Raw genomic sequence first — 27,372 nt, forward strand, 5'->3', positions numbered from 1 at the left:
GAGGAAAAGGCCATGTGATCATTAAATGAATAAGACAAAAACTGTTACTTTTTTAAAGTTACGAGATAAAAAATGAAAATTTCATAATCAATAAAACCAAAAGTGTAAAGACTCTAATGAGCACCTGGTACTTTCCGTCAAAATATTTTCATACAAAATTGCTTTTTAAAAGTTAGACGACAAAAAATAATAATCTCATAATTAATAGGACAAAAAATAAAAAAAAATTCTAAGTGAGCATGAAAAATATTATTTTCCTCTTGATAGTGTATTCACGCATGCAAGATGTGCTCCTATATATATAAGCTTCGAATCAACTAATACTCGCCCAAGTCTGCTCCAATTTTCTCTTATAAAATGGCTGCATCAACGGTTCTTGAGAAGAAAAATCTTTCAATCCGTTCCGTCGACGATTACAGCAAGTACAAGGCCACATGGGCTCAACGTGCCTGGTTCGCAAGTGGCTTCACCACCATGCTCATCTCCCTAGCCAAATCCATGCTAATACTCGCGGCCGGAGCGCCCACCGGTCCACGGACATGGCTCCACCTAACTATGGCGGCGCTACTCGGCTACCTTCTGGCGGACCTCATTTCCGGAATCTACCACTGGGCCATCGACAACTACGGCAGTACAGAAACTCCCATTTTCGGGTCCCAAATCCAGTGGTTCCGAGCCCACCACCAGTACCCGTCGGAGCTCACCAAGTTCGAAACCGCTAGAATCGTTACAACTATCGCTGGGGTCATAACCGTCGCCATTCTGCCTGTAAACCTATTTTCGAGCGACCCGATTCCTCTGGTTCGTCGGTATACTCACCCTTTGTGGTCTCTTTAGCCTCAAGTTCCATGCGTGGTCGCATATTCCAAGGAGGAAGCTTCCGCCGGTTGTGGCAGCGCTTCAGGATGCCGGGGTCCTTTTGCGGTGGTCTCATCACAGGGCACACCACGGGCCGCCGTTTAACAGCAACTACTGCGTGGTGAGTGGAATTTGTGACCGGGTTTTGGACGGGTGCAAGGTTTTGTTGGGCTTGGAGGTGGCGCTATTCCGTGTAACGGGAGTGAAGCCGCGGTCATGGTCTGACCCAAATTCTGAGTGGAAGCCGATGATGATTCAGGATGAAAACACACTTCTTAATTAACCTACCATATATATAATTAAATAAAGGTCTAAATGTACGTTTATTGATGAAATGTAACAAGAAGTATTAATTTATAATAAAAGAGTAATTAATTTAATACCTAATTTCTATATATATATATAGATTATCTAAAATGCATTTTTATGTATTAGAATAATTAAAAATCAATAATATGATAATATGTGAAAATTTACAAGTAGCTAAGCTACATATTTCTATATAAAAATATTTACCTAATTTCACTGTCTTCATCCTGCATTTATTGCTTACATCTTTGCATGCGTCTGAATATAATTATCTACTCACCGAATTCTTTTACATTTATTTTAAGTAATAATGCAAATCCACTAACTATCAGTAATTCATATTTTCAAGAACAATATTATTAGAATACTTAACATTTTCTACTCTCATCTAATATTATGGAGAATCGACAATAGGGAAAAATAAAGGGTAAATTACAATGAGTTTTCATAAGTTCGATATAGTTACGAATATTCTCTTGTTATTTGAAAAAGTATAAATACTCTTGATAATTGATGAAATTATGTGATCTTTAGATGAAAATTCGAAATTGTCAATCTTTCCCTTGACATATCTTTTCTTTTTTAAAAAACATAGAAGAGTCATTTAAAAAATAAAAAATGTGGATTAAAAAAATTTAAAATTAAATAAAATATCCACTTAGTTCATAGAAAAATTCATAAGATTTTGAAAAATTAGTATAATTATAATTTATAATTCACAAGGACATTTTGATCGGTTCACTATAAAAACTAAATAAAAATCTAAGAAAAGTTAGACAATTAATAAAATTATAAGGGTATTAGTAATTTTTTAAATAATAAAATAGTATTATAATTCGATTAAAATTTTAATCGCTTTAATTTATCAAAAAATAATATTTATTTTGAATTGAGGAATTACATGTTACGTAGGGGTTAATTATTTTTTATTATTAAAAAAATAAATTATATAAATATAATTTAAATAAATTATATAATATAAATATAACAAGTCGCGGATTACATTTGCGACTCGAATAAAAAAAATATTTTTTTTAAAAAAGATTGATCAATTCGTGGATGAAATCCACGACATGGTTACAATTCACAATTTGTAATGTATACAGTTAATTTTTTTTTAATTTTATTTTTTATAAATTAATTATATTTAATTAATTTTTAAAATTATATTAATTTTAAAAATACAATGAACTATACAAATATAATAATGTATATTTTTTTATAATATTTTAAAAAAACACAATGAACTATACTGATAATTTTGCGACAGTGTTGGAATCCTTCGATTGAAGTCCGAGGCCAGATTCAGAATTTAGAAAAAAAATACAAATAATTCATGTGATATTATAAATAAATAAATTATTATCTTAAAAAAATTAGCAATTTATTTTTATTTATTTTTTAAAATATGATAATTCATATAGAAATTTATTTTATATTTAAAAAATAAATTATCGAGTCACAAAAAAGCCAAAAAAACAAAACATTTGCTAAAATAATTAAATAAAAAGTATGAAAAATTATAGCATAAACTCTCAATAAATAAAGTATGACAACATATGCTTTGTGGCCAAGCAAAAAGAAAAAAAGTAGTTTCTTCAGTAAAATTGGATTTTTGAAAGAAAATTGGATTAACTTTTTGTCCTCAATTATGAAATTGAAATCGAAAAGAATTGAAATAGAAAACTTTTTGTGTCTTGAATAAATTGAAAGTCAAATATGCCCTTACATAAACAAATTCCCACCTAAATTTTCCTCCAAAATTGGATTGACCGTTAGTTTTAACGGTTAACTTAACAAAGGGTACTTAGGTAGATGAAAACTAAAAACTCTAGGTACAAATTAAATCTGATAATTTGGAAACCTAAAATACTAAAATTTGAAAAGAGAAATACTTTGAGTATGAAAACTGAAATAATCCCTCGAGTCAAATATTGAATCTCAAATCACACTTATATTTATGAGTATAAAGTTTTACTTTTGCAACTTTTTCAAATCTAAATTTTTAAACCAAATCTCTGTATGTTGTTTTGATTGCATGTAATCTCATATATAAGGGATAATTACATTTCTCTCCTCAGAGGTTTGATGTAATACATAAATTCTCTATAGTTTGAAAAATTATATTTAGGACCTCTGAGGTTCGCTTCTATTTAATAAATAAGTCCCCCTATTAGTCAAAATTCATTAATTTGTTGATATTAACAAGAAATATGAAAAAAAATTAATATTTACGCTCAATTGACTTATTACTGACTTATTTCAGGTCAAATAATTTTTCTCGGACTAAACTACCCTTATAACAGTAAATATATACCTCCTCACATGCATTAACGTATGAAGATGTATGAGTGTAATTTGATCATAAAAAAAATTATTTGACCTATTATAAGTCAATAATAAGTCAATTGGAGGTAAATATAGATATTTTTTGGATCTTTTTGTTAATACCAATAAATTTGGTGAATTTTGATAAATAAAAGGACTTATTTGTTAGACGAAAACAAACCTCAGGGATGCTAGATGTAATTTTCTCAAACCACAGAGGGTCTATGTATAATTACACCAAACTTTAGGAGTGGAAAGTATAATTATCCCTATATATAATATCTAGCAATATTCTTTCGAAATATTGATATGTTACACATACAATATATTTTACTAACCAAAATTTGTATTTTATAGGGATTACTTTTATAAAATTATTACATTCTATTAAATAAATAGATCACTTTTGTTTTTTCAAATATCCAACTCTAATAAAAAATAAAGAAATAGTTAAATTTATCATTTTTATAATCCATTATTCATCAGAATTTATACTAAAGTACATAAATCTAATTACGATCTCATTTTTTAGAAATAAAATAAGATAGAAAGTAAAATAAAAACTTACTTTCAATAAGTTATAAGAAAGTCAATTGAAAAACAAGACAGAAAATAAAGAAAAATGGACCATAAAAGAATAATTTAAATAATTTTAAAATCTCAATATCATTTCAGCAATTTGAATAGAAAAAGAAAAGGAGTACATTATCATGAAATGAGAAAATAAAATAAATACAAATAAAAATAAAATGGCTAAGTTTTTATTAAATTATAAATATAGCAACATTATCAGTGGCCAAAAAAGAACAAAATGACTTATTGGTTACAGTAAAATTTTATTGAATAATAATTTTTTGAAAAAAGAGTTCGAATTACACATACATAAAAGTACATATATTTTGTAAATGTAAAGAAAGCATATGATCATAGACTTAGTTGAATCAAATTTAGATAGTCCTAGAAACAAATTAAATATAAAAATCTAATGATGCCGTCCACCTTGTAAAACATCATGTGAATACAACAACAACGTAATAATTAACAATAATAACAACAACAACGACAATAATAATAATATAAATATAAAAAAAATAAAAAATTTAAACTATAAAAATAAGTTTAAATGGATGAAACTATAGATGATGACGACGCTTCCTAAAGTACTAAATTATGTTTTACAATGATATCATTTCATCATAAACTTTGCAAGTATCATGATTTTTGTTGAAGAATGCCAAAAATCACAAGAGTTTCAAAGAATTATATTCAAATGTTATCAATATAATTAATATATGTCATATTGTCTCTTAATGGCATAAAATTCTATTGTTAATCTTGTTTGGTTATCTCAGAATATGCACATAAATACAAGTCTATTCTTACTATCAAATGGTTAAATCTCTAAGATTTTCAACATAAGCTTTTCATTATGTATTTGTTCGCTTTCTAGATTTTGATACTCCTATAATGTTACTATTTATGATACAATGATATTGGTAATATTTTACAATCCTTCTCAAATTATGTAGTAGAGCAAAGAATGAGGAAAATCACATTTATATATACTCTATAAAAGAACTTCACAGAAAGAAAGAAAAAATAAAAACAAAAACTATAGTATTCAATAGAAGCACAAAAAATATATCATGACAAGAGCCTTCTTGTTGTCCCTCCTCATACTAGCCAACATCCAAACATTTGTGTGGAGTGATTGTTTCCTCACGTGGAAATTCCACATTTATGTAGTTAATTATCTCCCTCCAAATTCTGCACCATTAAAATTGCACTGTGCGTCAAAAAATGATGATCTCGGATATCATACACTTGCCAACGGTGAAACTTTCCAATGGAGTTTCTGCGATAACTTTGTCCCCAACACTTTGTTCTTCTGTCATCTTTGGTGGGGTTCGTATCAACAAGCTTTTGTTGTTTTCAAATCAAGCTGGGGGGCCCAACGTCTATCTTTATATTATTGGGTAGCAAAGAGTGATGGTATTTATCTTTCTAATGTTAATCCAACCCAGTCGTTGGTCAAAAAGTACAGTTGGAAAACTTAAGTAGCATGTAATCATATATATGATTCAAGAAATCAATTAATAAATAGAATCATATATGTAATTTTAAATTTAAATCAAGCATATCTCTGAAATGATTCATTCACATTGTTTGACTTTAATATTTTTTGTTGTATGGGTAACAAATAGAATGAAAGTGGATTTACATGAACACAACATTATTTCACATTCATTGTTGAGATATATGTGTTATATTGTGCAATTTTAATTATTTTCATTTTTTAAATTTGATGCTAAATTCAGCATCAAACTAATTAATCAATAAAATTTTCGTTGTTAATAATCTATACCATCTGTAAAATTCACCTAAGAAAAAAGAATGTGTCACACCCCGCATGCCGCGAACCCTTTGGGTGCGAGAATTGCCTCCAAACTTACCAAGTGTATCCTGAATGTTATTATAAATAACTCATGAAAAAAGAATATTCAATGATTGTATTTGAATCTTATTAATTCACAATTGATCTGGATTAGAGTATCGCAGAATGCGAGTTGATTCAATACATCTGTAGAAAGTCATTAAGCAATAGCATGCTAAATATATCGACGTCCAAAATATTTGATTACAATGATAGATCACATCAACTAGAAATTCATGTATGTTAGGTCATACATTAAATCAACCAAAATACAAATTAGTCGTTTTCACGGATACATATATCAATATTATCTGCCACGTAAAGCTAAATTTTTTTAATTAAAACTTGTCACATTAATTGTCTGCTCACTGATTTTAGTGATGTTATGTAATATGCTTAATTCACAGGGATGTGTATGGCACACTTAAATAACAGAGCATAATAATAAAATAATTTTTATTTTTAAGAATGTATTTTAATTGAAGAAATTTTAAAAGTTTTAGGAAAAAAAAAAAATAATTTTAAGTTATTAAAGTTACGTGAAAGTTGAGAAGAGTGGACAGCCTAACAATTAAAGAAAGAGGGAGAAAATTTTAGAATTTGGTGGCATAGTATTTAAAAATTAAAAATTAAAATTAAAATATAAAATAGCAGACCAAAGTTTGAAGACACTAAAAGGACCTGTTCAATAATATTAAAGTATATATTAAGATGAGTGTTATAGTTCAATAATTTTTTAACTTAGAAGAGTCTTAGTGCACCTATAATCATTAGAAAAGGAAACAAAATTTATCAATATGTAATTTAGGATAAATACAATGATGGTCCAAATTTTCAGGGGCGATGAAATTTTTAGTCTTGGCTCATTACAATAGCCATTCAAGACTGGGGCAATTAAAAAAAACCCTAATTTGGCCAAAATCTCTCGCATGTGTTGCACGTGAGCAATAAAAGTTGGGGATTTTTCACTTGGTCGACAATTATTTCGTACCATGGATTAAAAATATATATATATTTCCTTTCACAGTAGGTGATTTGCAAGTGGCATGTTTTATTTTAGGTTGAACTCCATTTTACCCTATATGTTTCACAAACTAGCTAAAAAATCTCTTATATTTTAAAAATAAGTTAAAAATTCCTTAAATTTTAATAAATTCAGCGTGAAACCTCCCTTCCATTAAAAACTAACAGAAGGTGGGTGCACGCGCTAGAGAGGCATTTGGGTGGTTTCTCTTTTTCATTTTCCTACGTCCGAAAGAAGTAAGAAGCACTTTTAACATCTGTAAATCTTATATTATCTCTAATTCCAACTATTGCAAAACATGGAGATTTGAATGGCAACAGTAAAATTAGTCCTCGCTCCTTCATATGTTCATACAATGTCTATTTTCTCTTAACATTTTTCATATTAGTGACTGAGTACTTTTACACTATCTATCTCAAGTCAAATATTGAATATCAAATTAAATTTACATATACCATGAATCTGAAATTTAAGTTTATTTGGCAATTGATGAAACCGGATCTTGTGTTTATTTTTCCATGTTCATCTAATATATGGCAATCATATTGATGTATATTTCTTTAATGTATTTAATATCACTTAGCAATTTCTACATTGAGATAATATAATGGTGTTCAAATTGTGTAATTTAATTTGAATTACGTATGTATTTTCAAATTATTAATTACCAATATTTCAAATCACTAGATTTTTTAAAATTATTAATTATCAATATTTCAAATCACTAGATTTTTTATAAAATTATTAATTATCAATATTTCAAATCACTAGATTTTATTGGATTTTGAACACCACTTTCATTTATTATATAGTAACTCCAATTGGTTCAAACTCTATAAAAGGATCACTGTATATGAAAACAACACCTTCACCACCACACATCATTTACATTTGAGAAATAAGATATATAACAATGAGAATCATCTTATTGCTTCTTTGTGTAGTACCTAATGTTCTCCAAACATTTGCCCATGAAAAACGCAAATGTTGGTTTACCGAAAAATATGAGGTTCATATAATTAATAATCTCCCTCCGAATTCTGCACCACTAAAATTGCATTGTGCATCTAAGGACGATGATTTGGGTTATCACACTCTTGCTCCAAATCAAGATTTCAATTGGAGTTTTTGCCGGAACTTTCTTCCTACTACTTTGTACTTCTGTCATCTCTGGTGGGGTCCAAAGGTGCAAAAATCTTTTGATGTTTTTAGTGCAAGTTGGAGGGGAAGATGCAAAAGTCTTGCATGTTATTGGGTAGCAAAAGCAGGCGGTATTTATTTTTCTGGTGACATCTACAAAGAGCCTTTGGCCCTAAAATATCAATGGGAAGCTTCTTAGGTGACCTATCCAATTGTTTACAGTACCGTCGTGTCAAAATGTTTACACAGATAATGCTGGTACATTCTATAAGAATGAAGCTTTTAACATATATCTCTTTAGATGGGCTATGCAAAGTAGTGGATACAAGTTGTGAATGCAAAAGCTCTCACTACATAGTACAAATAAATGTTGTTTGCAAGTTAAGTTTTTTTATTAGATAAAAACCACTACGTACCATGTATTTGAATATGATTATTTTGAAGAGTAAAAATGAAATAGGTATCCTGTGTGATCTAACTCACTATGTGTATACACACAAATAAAATATTTCAATTAATACAAAATAAAAGATATATAATTATACATCCTTTTCAAGGTCATTTCAAGATATTTGTTTTATAAAATTACAATCATGATTTCATCAAGAAAATAATCTACCAAAATTTGAAGAATTATAGTGAATTTAATTGTCGTCCTCATTAGCCAAAAAAAACACGATCTTCGCTTTAGCTAGGTCTTGAATCAGTCTTGCATCATTTACATGAGAATTGAACATTCTAAATTGTTAGAAAACTTTATACAAAATCTAAATGAGTATTTTGAACTACCTTTTATATGAGTATTTTGCATCATTTACATGAGAATTGAACACTCTAAATTGCATCATTTATTGCTTCTAAGTAGCAAGTTTTGAAACTAATGTTTCAAGTTTAGGGTATTAGAATCATTTGTGCAAGCACAAAATAAAATATATCCTTAGCAACACTTATTATGTCCAAGGAGGTTTTGTTTCTTATTTTATATCACTAAAAATTCATATTTGAATACTCAGAATTTTGAATGCTAAGTATCTAAATATAGAGAAAAATATTTTTTTAGTCCGTTAAGTATGCCCAATTTTAGTTTTAGTCCTATAAGTATGCCCATTTTTTATTAACTCCAGTAACTTGTAAAATTGATTAGTTTTAGTCCTCTGGACCATTGGATTTATAATTTGCGCCGAAAAAGTGACATGACATGTCACCTAGATGTGTTTTTGTTGATTTATAATCCTATATGGCTAAAATTATGATGTGGAAGATAAGTTGATCATCTTTTGTGCAAGTTTGGAGAGAAGAAAAATCACCTTTCTTCCCTCCAAAAGATTAAAATTAAAATTAAAATTAGGCATATTTAGCGGACTAAAGTAATACTTTTTTCTTTTAAAAATAAGTTAAAAATCCCTCGAATTTTAATAAATTCAGCGTGAAACCCTCCTTCCAATAAAAACTAACAGAAGGTACGTGCACGCGCTAGAGATGTGTTTGGGTGGTTTCTCTTTTTCATTTTCCTACGTCCGAAAGAAGTAAGAAGCACTTTTAACATCTTTAAATCTTATATTACTGCAACTATTGCAAAACATGGAGATTTTGAATGGCAATAGTAAAATTAGTCCTCGCTCCTTTGTATGTTCATACAATGTCTATTTTCTCTTAACATTTTTCATATTAGTGACTGAGTACTTTTACACTATCTATCTCAAGTCAAATATTGAATATCAAATTAAATTTACATATACTATGAATCTGAAATTTAAGTTTATTTGGCAATTGAAATCTAATTATGAAACCGGATCTTGTGTTTGTCTTTCCGTGGCATGCAATATTCATCTAATATATGGCAATCATATTGATGTATATTTCTTTTAATGTATTTAATATCACTTAGCAATTTCTACATTGAGATAATATAATGGTATTCAAATTGTGTAATTTAATTTGAATTACGTATGTATTTTCAAATTATTAATTATCAATATTTCAAATCACTAGATTTTTTGTAAAATTATTAATTATCAATATTTCAAATCACTAGATTTTATTGGATTTTGAACACCACTTTTATTTATTATATAGTAACTCCAATTGGTTCAAACTCTATAAAAGGATCACTGTGTATGAAAACAACACCTTCACCACCACACATCATTTACCATTTGAGAAATAAGATATATAACAATGAGAATCATCTTATTGCTTCTTTGTGTAGTACCTAATGTTCTCCAAACATTTGCCCTTGAAAAACGCAAATGTTGGTTTACCGAAAAATATGAGGTTCATATAATTAATAATCTCCCTCCAAATTCTGCACCATTAAAGTTGCATTGTGCATCTAAGGACGATGATTTGGGTTATCACACTCTTTCTCCAAATCAAGATTTCAACTGGAGTTTTTGCCGGAACTTTCTTCCTACTACTTTGTACTTCTGTCATCTCTGGTGGGGTCCAAAAGTGCAAAAAGCTTTTGTTGTTTTTAGTGCAAGTTGGAGGGAAAGATGCAAAAGTTTTGCATGTTATTGGGTAGCAAAAGCAGGGGGTATTTATTTTTCTGGTGACAAGTACAACGAGCCTTTGGCCCTAACATATGTATGGGAAGCTTCTTAGGTGACCTATCCAATTGTTTAACATATATCTCTTTAGATGGGCTATGCAAAGTAGTGGATACAAGTTGTGAATGCAAAAGCTCTCACTACATAGTTGAAAAAATAAATGTTCTTTGCAAGTTAAGTCTTTTTATTAGACAAAAATCACTACGTACCACGCATTTGAATATGATCATTTTGAAGAGTAAAAATGAAATAGGTATTTTGTGTGATCTAATTCAATATGTGTATACACACAAATAAAACATTCCAATTAATACAAAATAAAAGATATATAATTATACATCCTTTTCAAGACTATTTTTTTTTTTCATAAAATTACAAGCATCATTTCATGAAGAAAATAATCTAGCAGATTTTGAAGAATGATAGGGAATTTAATTGTCGTCCGCATTAGCCAAAAAAAACATGATCTTCGCTTTAGCTAGGTCGTGAATCAGTCTTGCATCATCTACATGAGAATTGAACATTCTAAATTGTTAGAAAACTTTATACAAAATCTAAATGAGTATTTTGAACTACCTTTTATATGAGTATTTTTCATCATTTACATGAGAATTGAACACTCTAAATTGCATCATTTATTGCTTCTAAGTAGCAAGTTTTGAAACTAATGTTTCAAGTGTAGGGTATTAGAATCATTTGTGCAAGCACAAAATAAAATATATCCTTAGCAACACTTATTATGTCCAAGGAGGTTTTGTTTCTTATTTTATATCACTACAAATTCATATTTGAATACTCAGAATTTTGAGTGCTAAGTATGCTAAATATATCAAACAAGTATGCTATAGTCAAAGGTAGCTTTCTTCGCTACTTTTAATGTGTAAAAGGTCCATGTAAAATTAATATTTATTCATACAAGAGTTTGGAAAAAAATGCAATTTATCCCCTATGTTAAAAAAAATATGTAATTTACCCTCTGTATCTACACCCAGCAATGTATTACACGTGATATCTTTGTATTTGAGATTGTTTTTCAATCAATACAAAAAAAAATTATTTTATAAAATTAAAAATATATTATTAATAATATATATATAAATACATACATATACACCTTCTTCTCTATCTTCCTCCTCTCACCGCGGGCCGCCGCCAACCCCCTCCCCTTCCCCTCATTCTCCTCACGCCGCCACCGTCCCCTCCTCTTCAACCCTCATCCTCCCGCGCCCATCGCCCTCCTCACCCCATCGTCCTCCTTGCGCCCAGCCCCCCCGCCCGTTCCCCTCCTTCTCGCTAGCACTAACTCCCCTTCTCTCTCTCTCTCTCTCTCTCTCTCTCTCTCTCTCTCTATATATATATATATATATAAACATATCTATATTTATTTATATATATCTTTTATAGAATTTTTATTATTAATTAGTTAAATTTTAACCGTTGATTCAAATTAGATAAAATCTACTCCATATTGATCTATTAGTTAAATTTGGACCTTAGATTAAAATCAAGATCCAACGATTTTTAAATAGGGCAGAAATGTTATTTTTAATTTTTAAATTAAAAAAATAAAAATAAATAAAAAAGCACACGTGTAATTCACGAAACCCGTCAGGAGGGTGTTTTGCTCTATTTCTGATAACACGGGAGGGTAAATTGCTGTTTTATTTTTCACAAAGGCATATATTGCTCATTTCCCTTAACACATTGGGGTAAATTGCATTTAACCCCAAGATTTTTCTTCAAAGATGAAATTTCATTCCCAAATGTTTCTTCATCTATAAAATCATATTGACATAATGTCATGAATAAAATTTAGTTTCAAATAAAAATTTGAAGTTTTAATCAACTTTTAGTACCATTGTCCATCATTTAAGGAACACTTATATATATGACATGTAAAATTAGAACAATATTAAATTCTAAATTGTGTTTGAGAAAAAGAAATATAATTTTAATTATTTATGCTAATTTTATTCTAGTAAAAGAAATGAAACGACAAAAACCTTTATTACAATTTGCAACTGGATTGATCCAACTCAAATTTCAGTTTGGAGATTTTCAATTCAAAGGGGTTGGAGACTTTTCATAGAAAAACAACAAGAAAAAAATTAACCAATAAAGCAAATTCCTCAATGTTTTCTCGTAAATAAGACCTTCCAGCTAATTAAATTGGATTAAATGAGCCAAAGAATTTGAAAACTGATATATGTAAGTGGTCATATATACTCACATTTTAAAAAACCAATTAAGAGGAGAAATATAAACTGATCTACCCTACAAGACAGAATTTATTTTTCCTAATTTTTATTCAACGTATCCAATTATGATGGCGCTTCCTGAAGTACTAAAATTAGTGAGAAAAATCATTTTCAAATTTAGCCTTTGTCAAAATCTTCTTCATCTTATGTTTTACAATGATATTATATATTTCGGCATAAACTTTGTAAGTATCTTGATTTGTGTTGAAGAATGCAAAAAATCACAAGGATTTCTGAGAATTGGATTCAAATGTTATCAATCTAATATATGTCATACTGTCTCATAATGGCATAAAATTGTATGGCTAATCATGTTTTGTTCTCTCATAATATGCAAATGAATATAAGTCTATTCTAGCTATCGGATGGTTATTTTTCAAAGATTTTCAACATAAGCTTTTCATTATGTACTTGTTCACTTTCTAGATTTTGATACTCTTATAATGTTACTATTTATGAAACAATAATATTGATAACATTTGGGTTGACCAATCCTTCTCAAATTATGTTGTATAGCAATGATTGAAGATAATCACATTTATATATACTCTATAAAAGAACTTCACATAGAGAAAGAAAAAAATAAAAACAAAAACTAGAATATTCAACAGAAACATAAAGATATATCATGACAAAAGTCTTTCTGTTGTTCCTCTTCATACTAGTGAACATCCAAACATTTGTGTGGAGTGATTGTTTATTCACATGGAAATACGACCTTTATGTAGTTAATTATCTCCCCTCAAATTCTGCACCATTAAAGTTGCACTGTGCGTCAAAAAACGATGATCTTGGATATCATACGCTTGCAAATGGTGAAGATTTTCACTGGAGTTTCTGCGAAAACTTTTTCCCGAATACTTTATTCTTCTGTCACCTTTGGTGGGGTTCGAAACAAAAAAGTTTTGTTGTTTTTAAATCAAAATGGGGGGCCCAACATCTACATTTATATTATTGGGTAGCAAAGAGTGATGGTATTTATCTTTCCAATATTAATTCCACCGAGTCATTGGTCAAAAAGTACGATTGGGAAGTTTAAGTAGCATGTAGTCATACATGACTCAAGAACTCATTTAATAAATTGAATCATATATGTAACAAATTTAAATTAAGTGTATCTCTGAAGTGATTAATTTCACATTGTTTCACTTTATTATTTTTGTTTGTATGTGTAATAAATAGAATGAAAGTGGATTTACAAGAACCCATGAAGGAAAAGATGTGGTATTGTTTCAATATATATTGACAGAGAAAAAGAATCTCAATATCATCATCATCAGCTGTCATTTGTTCATGGGTTCAATTGCAAATAATTTAATATAAGTGTCATAATGGCCTCTGTTATTACTGTAAGAAAATGGATCAACAGCTATAAAAAAATTTGATACTAAAATCGGTGTTCAGCTAATTAGTAAGTAAATTTTTTTGTTGTTGTAATCTATGCAATCTGTAAAATTCACCAAAAAAAATGAATGGATGCCCCGCAGGCTGCGAGCCCTTTGAGTCTAAGAATTGCCGCCAAACGTACCAAGTATATCTTGAAATTTTATTTTAAATACTTGGTGAAAAAAAAAATTCAATGATTGTACTTGAATCTTATTAATTCACAATTGATATGGAATAGAGTATCGCGGAATGCGAGTTGATTCGACACATCAATAAAATGTCATTAAGATATAGCATGCTAAATATATATATATATATATCGACGTCCATAAATATTTTATTACAAGGATAGATCACCCGGCTTAAAATTTATGTATGTTTAAGTCATACATTAAATCAATCGAAATGCAAAGTAGTTGTTTTCACGAATACATATATCAATATTATCTGTCATGTAAGGCTAAATTTTTTAATTAAAACTTGTAGCATTGATTCATTTTTCTTCATATCTACTTAATTCCGAACACTATATTCATCTATCATCTTTGATGGGGTAAATTGGAAAGATCTTTCGAAGTTTCTGCAACAGCCTAACGTGTTATTGGATTGCAAAAGAGGACTATATTTATTTTAAGGGTGATATGTCCAAGGAGCCTTTGACCAAAAACTATCTCCTGGAAGTTTCTTAGTCAAATATATTTCAAATCTAGCTATTAGTCTTGCTTTGTATTTGTAATTTCGTATAGTACTCGGGCCAGGGGCTCTTTGTAGGTGTATGTTGGCACTGTTTGAGTGCATAGACACTCTGCCTATAATAATGGACGTCGAAAGAGTAAACTTCTTTTAAACTAAAATTTTCTCACTGTTAACTTTGGTATATTTTTCTCGCGTTATATGTTTACAAGTACGGTTTTGGTAGCATTAATAATCATAGATATGAAGCAATTTGTAGTCGTGAAATAGAAAAATAGTTGACTAACTCAACCTGCAAGACAAAATATAATTCATTCACATATATAAAAATATGGAAGTCCCCCTATTAACTCATATTGGATGAGATTATATATAGATTATGATGATGCTTCCTGAAGTACTAAAATTAGTGAGAAAAATCATTTTAAAATTTAGCCTTTGTCAAAATCTTCTCCATCTTATGTTTTACAATGATATTATATATTTCATCATAAAATTTGTAAGTATCTTGATTTATGTTGAAGAATGCAAATAATCACAAGGGTTTTTGAGAAATGGATTCAAATGTTATCGATCTAATGTTTTGGTAGCATTAATAAAATTATATTGCTAATCATGTTTTGTTCTCTCATAATATGCACATGAATATAAGTATATTCTAACTATCGAATGGTTAATTCTCTAAGGTTTTCAACATAAGCTTTTCATTATGTGTTTGTTCACTTTCTAGATTTTGATACTCCTATAATGTTACTATTTAGGATACAATGATATTGGTAATATTTTGGTTAACCAATCCTTCTCAAATTATGTTGTATAGCAAAGATAGAAGACAATCACATGTATATATATTCTATCAAAGAACTTCGCAGAAAGAAAGAAAAAACAAAAACAAAAACTAGAATATTCAACAGAAATATAAAGATATATCATGACAAAAGTCTTCCTATTGTTCCTCTTCATACTAGTCAACATCCAATCATTTGTGTGGAGTGCTTGCTACTTCACGTATAAATTCGACATTCATGTAGTTAATTATCTCCCCCCAAATTCTGCATCATTAAGGTTGCACTGTGCGTCAAAAAATAATGATCTTGGATATCATACCCTTGCAAATGATGAAGATTTTCACTGGGGTTTCTGCGAAAACTATTTCCTTAATACTTTGTTCTTCTGTCATCTTTGGTGGGGTTCGAATCAGAAAAGTTTTGTTGCTTTTAAATCACAATGGAGGGCCCAACGTCAAAATTTACATTATTGGGTAGCAAAGAGTGATGGTATTTATTTTTCTAATGTTAATTATACCGAGTCATTGGTCAAAAAGTACAATTGGGAAGTTTAAGTAGCATGTAGTCATACATGACTCAAGAAACCATTTAATAAATTGAATCATATGTGTAACAAATTTAAATCAAGTGTATCTCTTAAGTGATTAATTTCACATTGTTTCACTTTATTATTTTTGTTTGTATGTGTAATAAATAGAATGAAAAAGTGGATTTACAATAACACAATGTAATAAATAGAATAAAAGTGGATTTACAAGAACCCATGAACGAAAAGATGTGGTATTGTTTCAATATATATTGACACAGAAAAAGAATCTCAATATCATCATCATCAGCTGTCATTTGTTCATGGGTTCAATTGCAAATAATTTAATATATGTGTCATAATGGCCTCAGTTATTACTGTAAGAAAATGGATCAACAGCTATAAAAATTTTGATACCAACATCAGTGTTGACCTAATTAGTAAGTAAATTTTTTGTTGTTGTCATCTATACAATCTGTAACATTCACCAAAAAAAAATGAATGGATGCCCCACAAGCTGGGCGAGCCCTTTAAGTCTAAGAATTGCCTCCAAAACTTACAAAATATATCTTGAAATTTTATTATAAATATCTAGTGAAAAAAAAATATTCAATGATTGTACTTGAATCTTATTAATTCACAATCGATATGGAATAGAGTATCGCGGAATGCGAGTTGATTCGACACATCTACAGAATGTCATTAAGCAATAGCATGCTACATATAAATATATATATATATATATATCGACCTCCATAAATATTTTATGACATGCAAGAATAGATCACACAGGCTTAAAATTTATGTATGTTTAAGTCATACATTAAATCAATCGAAATTATTATCCAAATTTAGGAGTAAGCATAATACCTAATTTGTCTAGTGAATAATATGAATTGCTTAGTATTTGAAAATTTGGGAATCAAAACTGATGAGGTCGGAATATTAGGTACCAAAACAGATGTGTAATAACTAACTTACTAGACCAAAATTAAAATTATCCTGCTTATGATAGTTTCACGTTGTTTATATGGAATAATTTTTTTATTTGGTACCTCAACTTTGGTACTAAATCAATTTTGACATCTCATGTTCTGACCTCATCAACATTGGTTCCTAATATTTGTTAATTTCATCAATTTCGATACCCTCCATTAGTTGACCGTTAAAATTAACGGAGAGAACCAAATTGGAGAGAAAATTAGATGGGATTGCAACAATAAAAGGCTATATTTGGCAGCCATATACATAAATACATAAAAGAGGTTTGTAAGGGTTGCATTAAAGGAAAATCAATCTTTTCATCCCCCTAAACATGCAAAAACACAAAATACGAAAATTAGAATACATGCATAATTCAACACTAACAACTGGAACATGAAAATTTGGATTACTACATTATTCAACAAAACCATCATGTCTGAAAACTGGATTAATACAACATTAATTGTTCAATAAATGAGAAAGTTCATCCCTCCTTTTACGATAAAGCGTTAATTCTTGATGATTGAGTAACCTGGTGAAATAGCAAACAAATAGTGAAATTAGCATAATTTACCAATAAAACTCACATATTTTAACACATGTAGCTTTAGAAATTAGATATACATAAACAAAACAAAAAAAAGAAAACATATGTTTAGGGTACGAAAATTCACAAATTCAGAAATTCAGAAATAAACAAATATATGTCCAGGAAACAAAATTTCACAAACATCACAAACCCTTCTTTCAACTTGAATTTCTTCGTATTTCATACAATATATATATATATATGTGTATATATATGACTACCATATTGAGGGACCTCATTCATATGAGAGTCTTCTCCTAATCATACTCTTTGATTCAGCTTCACACTTATCCAAAAATAAAGTCCAAAATGGACCGGCCAACAGTCTTGTATCATATTTAAAATGCGGAAAATCAAGTGTTTTTGATCAATTTCTGAATGAAATAGAACAAAAATGTAGAAGAAAATTTGGGGATTAGGATTTGTGGGAACTCAGGTTTATCTATCTCTTTTATTTTTTCTTTACTTGTTTCTCTCTTCTTTTTCTTCCCAAAGGTGGTGAATAAATAGGGAGAAGCCATTGATGATGGTGCAAAAAATCGAGAAAGAGTGAAGAATACGATGAGGGTTAATAAATTCGGCCAAAGGAAAAGAATAAGAATGCAAAGGGTTTTAGTCATAAAAAAAAATGAGAACCGGGTCAGGTAATGGGTGGATCGGGTTAGGCCTTCTAGTTGGTGGGTTGGGATTGCGATCTTAGGCCTACCGAATTTGATCTTGGCCAATTTTCCAACATACACATTTACTAATCAAGCTTTTCTCATTGTTAACTTCAGTACATTTTTCTCGCGCTATATTTCACAATAATATGATTTTGGTACCATAATAATCACAAATAGGAAGCGATTCATAGTCGTGCTTTAGAAAAGTTGTTAACTACACAACCTGCAAAACAAAATATATATAATTCATTCACATATATAGTAATATGAAAGTCCCTCTATTAATCCATATTGGATGAGATTATATATATATATTACTAAAGTACTAAAATTAGTGAGAAAAATCATTTCCAAATTTAGCCTTTGTCAAAATCTTCTCCATCCTATATTTTACAGTTAACTTATTTCATCATAAACTTTGTAAGTTTCTTGATTTATGTTGACGAATGCAAAAAATCACAAGGGTTTCTAAGAATTGGATTCAAATGTAATCGATCTAATATATGTCATATTGTCTCTTAATTGCATCAAATTATATTGCTAATCTTGTTTTGTTTCTCTCATAATATGCACATGAATATAAGTCTATTCTAACTATCGAATGGTTAATTCTCTAAGGTTTTCAACATAAGCTTCTCATTATGTATTTGTTCACTTTCTAGATTTTGATACTCCTATAATGTTTCTATTTATGATACAATGATATTGGTAATATTTTGGTTGACCAATCCTTCTCAATTTATGTTGTATAGCAAAGATTGAAGACAATCACATTTATATATACTCTATAAAAGAACTTCACACAAAGAAAGAAAAAACAAAAACAAAAACTAGAACATTCAACAGAAACATAAAGATATATCATGACAAAAGTCTTCCTATTGTTCCTCTTCATACTAGTCAACATCCCAGCATTTGTGTGGAGTGATTGTTACTTCACGTATAAATTCGAGATTCATGTAGTTAATTATCTCCCCCCAAATTCTGCACCATTAAAGTTGCACTGTGCGTCAAAAAATGATGATTTTGGATATCATACGCTTGCAAATGCTGAAGATTTTCACTGGGGTTTCTGCGAAAACTATTCTCTTACTACTTTGTTCTTCTGTCATCTTTGGTGGGGTTCGAATCAGAAAGCTTTTGTTGTTTTTAAATCAAAATGGGGGGGCCCACGTCAACAATTACATTATTGGGTAGCGAAGAGTGATGGTATTTATTTTTCTAATGTTAATGCCACCCAATCGTTGGACAAAAAGTACAATTGGGAAACTTAAGTAGCATGAAGTCATACATGACTCAAGAAATCATTTAATAAATTGAATCATATATGTAAGAAATTTAAATCAAGTGTATCTCTGAAGTGATTATTTTCACACAGTTTCACTTTATTATTTTTGTTTGTATGTGTAACAAATAGAATGAAAGTGGATTTACAAGAACACAACACTATTTGAAATTCATTGTTGAGATATATGTGTTATATTATGCAATATATTTTAATTATTTTTGTCGAACGATATTCTAAATATAATGTCATCGGTATATAGTTATTCTGATGTAAAGCATAACAATATTGGATTTTGTGAGATAAATAAATATTTATAAATTATTTTAGTATAGATCCAATCAATGGCTGAATGATAAAATTTTCATGCGTTCTTGCGTATCTATTTGTTTTTTCTTTTTCTTTCTTCATTGAAATTTTAATATTGTGGTCTTGGTCTGATTCTAAGCATAAGATAATATATATGTTTTCATGATAAGTAAATTCAAAATATATTTCCTAATCCAATCACATAATTATTTGTTAATAAGTTAAATAATGGTAATATGAATCCACCATAAAATTCTATAAATATCCTAGTAATTAACCTAGTTACCCTACAAAAGAAAAATTCAGTAAATTATAAATGACCATTATTTTCAAATCAATACTATTAACCACGACCAAATAAAATTAATCAAAGTAAAAATTAAAATTTTTACTAAGATTAATGAATATTCTCCATGATTATAGCCACAAAATTTGGCTTGATTTTAGCCATAACTAATGTTTTGGCCACACTTGTAGAAACAATAGCTAAGGACCGTTGCGAAGCTGTGGTTAATCTGTATTTACCATGATTTTTTTTTCTTTTGATTATAGCAATTAACTGTAATGAAAAAATTATATTTTTTCTAGTGTGAAGAGACGAACTATTCACTTAAAATAAATAATACATGAGATGAAAACAATTCTCTAATGCGCTTTCTTTACTTAAATTATAGATATTTAAGTTATTTTATAATCACAAATTTTGATGGTTATTATTTGCTTCTAGTTTTATGCATATCAGACAATGAGAAATTATTCTTAAAGTTACTTATACTGCAATAATTGTTTTATAATATGTATGTACATATGTATAATTAATTTGTCTAGTGAATAGTATTTAAACTTGGTACGAGAAAAAGATGTGGTATTGTTTCAATATATATAGACAAAGAGAAAAAGAATTTCAATATCATCATCATCAGCTGTCATTTGTTATGGGTCCAATTGCAAATAATTTAATATACGCGACATAATGGCCTCTAATATCATTATAAGAAAATGAATCAACAGCTATGAAAAAATTTGATGCTAAAATTAGCGTTGAGCTAATTAGTAAGTAAATTTTTGTTGTTGTAATCTATACAATCTATAAAATTCACCCAAAAAAAATGAATGGATGCCCCGCAGGCTGCAAGCCCTTTGAGTGTGAGAATTGCCTCCAAACTTACCAAATAGATCTTGAAATTTTATTATAAATACCTGGTGAAAAAAAAAATATTCAATAATTGTACTTGAATCTTATTAATTCACAATTGATATGGAACAGAGTATCACAGAATGCGAGTTGATTCGACACATTTATAGAAAGTCATTAAGCAATAGCATGCTACATATATATATATATATATATATATACATCGACGTCCATAAATATTTTATAATAAGGATAGATTACATCGGCTTGAAATTGATGTATGTTTAAATCAATCGAAATGGCAAATTAGTCGTTTTCATATATATAAATATCAATATTATTTGTCAGGTAAGGCTAAATTTTTTTTTTTTTGGTAAATGTAAGTTTCATTAATAAAATAAGATCGTACAGTACAACAGTGCTCAACTGGTGGTTTCTCCCTCGACAGGCCAAGGGATACGCCATAATCTATATAACGCACATGAACTAACAGAACAAGATAAATTAACACTGATAATCCTCTGTCTAATATTTTCCACGATAATGGTGGCTATTATATTCGGTGGTCGCTCCGTATGCTCAAAGCGCCTCAAATTTCGTTCCCTCCAAATGTGGTACATGCAAGCAGCCAGGAGTGCACGATAAACCAAGTTAATCATATGTTTTCCTCTCCGTTTCCTTGCAGCCCACTCAACGTCTCGTGACCACTCTCTATTAGGCTATTCAAACCGAACAATCCGCCGAATCGCTGTCAGGCAACTTCTGGCATAACGGCATCCAAAGAATAAATGAGTATGTGTCTCCATTGCGCCCTCATCACATAATATACAGGCGCCTAGATATGATAGCCATGGTTTATCAGCTGTGGATAGTTTCCCCAAAATCGCAAGCCATAAGATGAAATTATGCCTGGGGATCTTCAGAGAACCCGAGAGTAGTGAAGACCAACCTACTTTGGGTCCCGGTGGGTCCAATAGCCTATAAAGAGATGCAATTGTAGGTCGTCCAGTCTCAAATCGCCAAATAATACGATCTGTCTCGCCATGAATTATTGGCAATGCATGCAAAATCTCCAAGCACTCAATGTCCATAACGAGGGGCCAATGCCATTGCCCCTCTATAATAACACTATTGAGCTTGTCCGTCGTCTGAAGCCCAAGCATACGTGGACCCTGTGGGAATCTCTCAATAAGGGGACCAAGGTGATACCATGGATCATGCCACAGATAAAATGAATTCTCATCACCAATCTGATAGTCTACCATCAATCGAAGCAAGGGGCGTAGACGAAGGAGTTTCCTACAGGTAAGGCTAAATTTATTAATTAAAACTTGTCGCATTAATTCATTTTTCTTCATATCTACTTAACTATTATTACTTAGATATGATATGAACATAATGATTGAGATGCTCAATAAAGAGGTTGGGACCCTTTTGCAAACCTTTAGGACAACAAAGTGCGACTTCAAGAACAACGGGGTAATGGCTTGAACTTATGGACAACAATCTAAAGTCGTTGTTTGAGAATGACTGCAAAACTCACACGCATTTGAGAGGGATCCACACTAAAGCTTTTATTTTGTATTCTGGGAGGGGTTCAAAAATGTTATTATCATTTGTTATAAGCTACTCCCAATGATGTATCATCATTTTCTTGAATAATCTTTTGAAATATTAAATATATATATATATATATATATCTTAGCCTAAAATTGTCTATGTACACGTTTGCTCATACTCGAATCGCATGATCTCAAACTTATTTGAGAAAATATCATTTTTCATCCTATAACTTAAGTTATTTTCACTTTTGGTCCTATTATTTACAGGATTTCTACTTTTGGCCCAGTAATTATTAAAAAAGTAACGCTTTTATCTAATGACACCTTTTCGTCAGATATTTTAATAGAAAATGTCTCGTGCTTAACATGTGAAGGTCTTTACACTTTTGTTCTCATTGGTTACGATTTTTCACTTTTGGTCATTTAACTTTTAAAAAGTAGTACTTTTGATCTCATACACTTAACAACATTCTTTAATATCTAACAAAAAGATGTCATGTGATCATAAGTATTACTTTTAAAAATTATGGGATCAAAATAAATATTTTATAACCAATGATATATATAACAAACCTTAATTATGAAAACGAAAAATATTATTTCCCCAATTTATTTATATTACCTCATTCTAACTTATTAAGATAAGACATTATTGATTGAGTGAGACATTTGAATAGATAGAATACACGCACAAAAAAGAAGGATACCATACTATTTTATTTGCTAAACTCTTAGGCCCTATGATGAATCATGGAAAGAAAACAGCCCATGTGAAGTTAATGTCATGTACTTGGATAAAAAAAGGCCTCCGATAAACTACAAGAGATTTCGTATCTTATATTTTTATCTATACTATTATAAAAAAAATATTTTATCATACTAATATTTAAACAATTAAATTCACCCTTTATTTCATTTGTTTTCTTTATAAAAAAATTGATCAAATTAATAATTTTAATATTTTTAGTACTCTCACAATTATATATATATATATATATATATATATTGTATTAACTATACCACTACCCCTTCAGTCTCTCTCACCTTACTGTTTTTTTTTTTTACTAGAAATGAGCAATTTCTTTTACTCAAAACTATCCGAAGACAGCAAACCACAAACTGGTAGGGGAATGTAAATGAAATTTTTCTATCTTATCAGATGTAATGTGAGAAAGTGGTAAAAATGGGACGAAATTGAAAAAGACCCTAACATATGGATTCAAAAATGTGATTTTTCTGACACTATCAAAATTATTTTCGCGTAATGTATATTTTCGGTGAAAATTTGAAAATTGTCATGTGATATTTTATTGTTAATATTATATTTTATTGTCATCAGGAGTACAAACAAGCCGAGCTCGAGCCCATGCCTTATTAATTCTTGATCTTTATTGTAGTGCGCAAAAACCCTTAATTTATATCCTTTCTCCAATAGGTAGCAAAAGAATTTCTTTAGTTACAATTTTCTTGTATCTTTTGTACAAATATGTCAACAAAGGTGTGATCCATTAATGACCTAATAAAATTTGACAAATTAATAAAATAAAATCCATAAGTTAACATATAGCCATATTTGAGAGTCATCCTTTTGCTTTCGGCTTTTATATATTCTCCTTAACCCTTCTTAATTTCCTTCTTTCGTAGTATATAAATATGTGTGTGTATTTTTCCTATATATAATTTGGGTTCTGATGGCTACATATATATATATATGTCTGTGTGTGTTATTAGGACAGAAAGTTGCATGATACTTTGTTGTGGGGACAAAGTAAGAGATAGTTCTTTTTTTCCTTTTCTTGAACGATCGGATAATGTATACTTAATTTGATCAGCTGCTGTCTTTTTGGTTCATAATATAATTTCTGTGTCACGAGGCAATGCATAAAAGCATTGCTTCTTGATCAGACAAAAAAACATATATATATATATATATATATATATATATACACACACATACGTAGATTTATCATTATCTACTCACAACCCTAACATATCCTACTCACATATACCTAATTTTCTTAATTTCACATGCAATTATATTGCATCTGTCGAACTATTAAAGTGATGGTCAACTAGTCTGACTCATTACTTTCAATGAAAATATCATCCTCAGTTCAAGTTCGTTCGCGCCTGCTGCGAGGATCAAAATCGTATATATCAAGACCTACGTACTCCTAGTATATTTATAATTTTCAGACAAGTTTTGGGTCCATTTATTCAATTTAGGATGTTTACGACCCGATCGCGATACAATCGAAAACCTTAGTACAATTATCCCATCATTTTTGTGCATGTAATTCATATGAAATCGTGGAATTGTGCAGAACCAGTCTAATTACATCCGTTTCGAGTTTCTTGCCGACTAAAATGCCAAAAATATATAATTATAAGATTAAAAATGCAATTATCTTGTTCTCTCTCGCGGTAAGAATATGTATTCCAGGATAAAATCTTTTACCATTAAATACCATACTTATGAACAATTTATTCCCTCTACCATTTTTATCATAATATACATACAAAAATCAACTTGAAACTCTTCTGAGTTGGATTTTTCAAATTTGATTCAACTGAGTTTTGGTGTGAATGGGACAAATTAAAGCATAATTGTGCATTTGATGCTGATGACTTCCCAAGTCATCAGATTCTCATTCTGCACTCTCTAAGACTCAAAATTAATGTAAATTTTTATCATTTTTTATGTGCAACTTGCTAAAGATGACTGCAAAAGGAAGAAAACAGGTTGTTGTTTTCTTCATTTTTCATTATGGTCACGAAGAACATTTTTTGCTGTATATATTTATATATATATATATATATATATATATATTTGTCTTTATTTAATTGTTATTTGTTAATTTTCTATGGATGGAATTAATTGAACTACTTTTTTCATTCTATAGGCCATGATGAGAGATCAAATAGATTAATTTATATTATATAGGGTAAATCACAAAGGGTTTTTTCGAAGTTTGTCATAATTACAAATATTTTTTTGTTAAATTTGAAAAATTATAAATACCCTTTTGAAATTAATGTTCGTTTAACAAATACGCACTAATGAATTTTAATGGGGTATCTGTGATTTTTCAAATAACAAGGGAGTATTTATAATATAATAAATGTTAGGAAAGTCCGTTGTAATCTATCCTATTATATATGACGGGAAAGTAATAAATTTTGAACGTAAATTGAAGAACTCTTCTTATATCTCCAAAGAATTAGAAAAAAAATAATAAGTTTTTTATAATAGTTAAACGACAGAATCCTATATTTAAAAAGAATAGGTTGTCTAATTTGGAGGTAATTTAACAAACTATGAAACATTGATCCTAAAATAACGGTGCGTAAAATATAAGACCCACAAAGCAATTATAGTAAGGATAAATTAACCTTTTGAAATTAAATTAAAATATACAAATACTTTTTTTTTTTTTTTTGTAAAATTATAAATATATTCCCAAAAGTTATAATTATAATTATAATTATAACTATACTTTCTATTTAAAGGCAAAATTTACGCAAACACTCTATAAAAAATCATTGCACTAACATCCCTGAAAAAATTAAAAAGAAAATCCCTAAAAATGAAAAATTTTCAGGAAAAATCTAGAACACCAGTCAAAACGAATGAATTTTGTAACGATCAACAACGGCTCACAATATTAGTTGCAAGAGGTCAGTTTCTCCTCAAAAAGACAGTTGCATATATGCATAGGTAAATTATCTCATATATAACTCTTTTTAAATAAAAAGTTATAGATTAAAAGAAGTATGTCATTTAATCATAGCTAATTGTCATGATTAAGAAGAAATAACCAAAGTAAATAATTATTGACACAACCTCGCAACGTCTATTGGCTGTAGTTTTTGCAAGGATGGCCAAAAGTCATGGCGAATATTTTTGTCATGGTGAATAAGATGAATTTTTGCATTAATTTTATTTAACCATAACTGATAATAGTCATTTACTATGATTTTTAGTTCATAGCAATTTTATAGGCAATAATAATTTTTTTCTAGTAACGACTTTTTGAGCACTAAAAGAATTTGGGGTTTTTGTGGATCAAAAGATATTCTCGATATGCATCCATCTCTTATTCTATATTATATTGAAACTAAAAAATAAATAAATATTAACTATAATTTTAATAGCTATGGATTAAATATTATGGTAAATAACTTTTACTGACCACAGTTAAATAAAATTGATATAAAAATATATATTTTCCATCAAGAAAAAGTTATTTGTCATGGCTAAGAGTCATGATAAAAATATTTGCCTTAACTTTTAGCCATGACAAATGTTTTTGCTATCTCGTAAATACCACGGCCAACAACCATTACATGCTCGTAGTCAATGACTATTTATTATTTTTAACTTTGACAATTAACCATAATTAAATTTTGTAATTTTTTTAGTATGATTTAATAATATAATCATATATGGATACACTTCATTACTTGAATAGTATGGGTGCAAATTAATGGGAGTCGGTTGGCAATTCAATGGCACCAAAGTTTCTATAGGCCTTTTTTTAATGAAAACAATT

General features: G+C 29.2%; 3 protein-coding genes across 3 annotated transcripts; 2 read left to right on the plus strand and 1 right to left on the minus strand.

The window, feature by feature from the left end:
• The first annotated feature begins 331 nt into the window (after positions 1-331).
• LOC105166649 (fatty acid desaturase 4-like 1, chloroplastic) lies at positions 332-1,184 on the plus strand. Its single transcript, XM_088882880.1, is given in 2 exon segments — positions 332-791; positions 793-1,184. Coding segments are annotated over 2 exon segments (783 nt in total). The 5' UTR covers positions 332-357; the 3' UTR covers positions 1,142-1,184.
• Positions 1,185-13,528: 12,344 nt separating this feature from the next.
• Positions 13,529-13,939, plus strand: LOC105166650 (S-protein homolog 5). The gene has a single exon (XM_011086090.1). It carries the CDS (start codon positions 13,529-13,531, stop codon positions 13,937-13,939), a length of 411 nt encoding a protein of 136 aa, XP_011084392.1.
• Positions 13,940-21,976: 8,037 nt separating this feature from the next.
• LOC105166651 (uncharacterized) lies at positions 21,977-22,522 on the minus strand. Its single transcript, XM_011086091.1, has one exon. It carries the CDS (start codon positions 22,520-22,522, stop codon positions 21,977-21,979), a length of 546 nt encoding a protein of 181 aa, XP_011084393.1.
• Between the last annotated feature and the right edge of the window lie 4,850 nt (positions 22,523-27,372).

The sequence above is a fragment of the Sesamum indicum genome, linkage group LG7 (genome assembly GCF_026168435.1).
Source record: "Sesamum indicum cultivar Baizhima isolate 11 linkage group LG7, ASM2616843v1, whole genome shotgun sequence".
Lineage (NCBI taxonomy): Eukaryota > Viridiplantae > Streptophyta > Magnoliopsida > Lamiales > Pedaliaceae > Sesamum > Sesamum indicum.

What these genes read in the sequence shown, in the direction of transcription:
- LOC105166651 (XM_011086091.1), bottom strand. Translation starts at nt 22,522, where the DNA reads ATGGTAGACTATCAGATTGGTGATGAGAATTCATTTTATCTGTGGCAT.
- LOC105166650 (XM_011086090.1), top strand. Translation starts at nt 13,529, where the DNA reads ATGACAAAAGTCTTTCTGTTGTTCCTCTTCATACTAGTGAACATCCAA.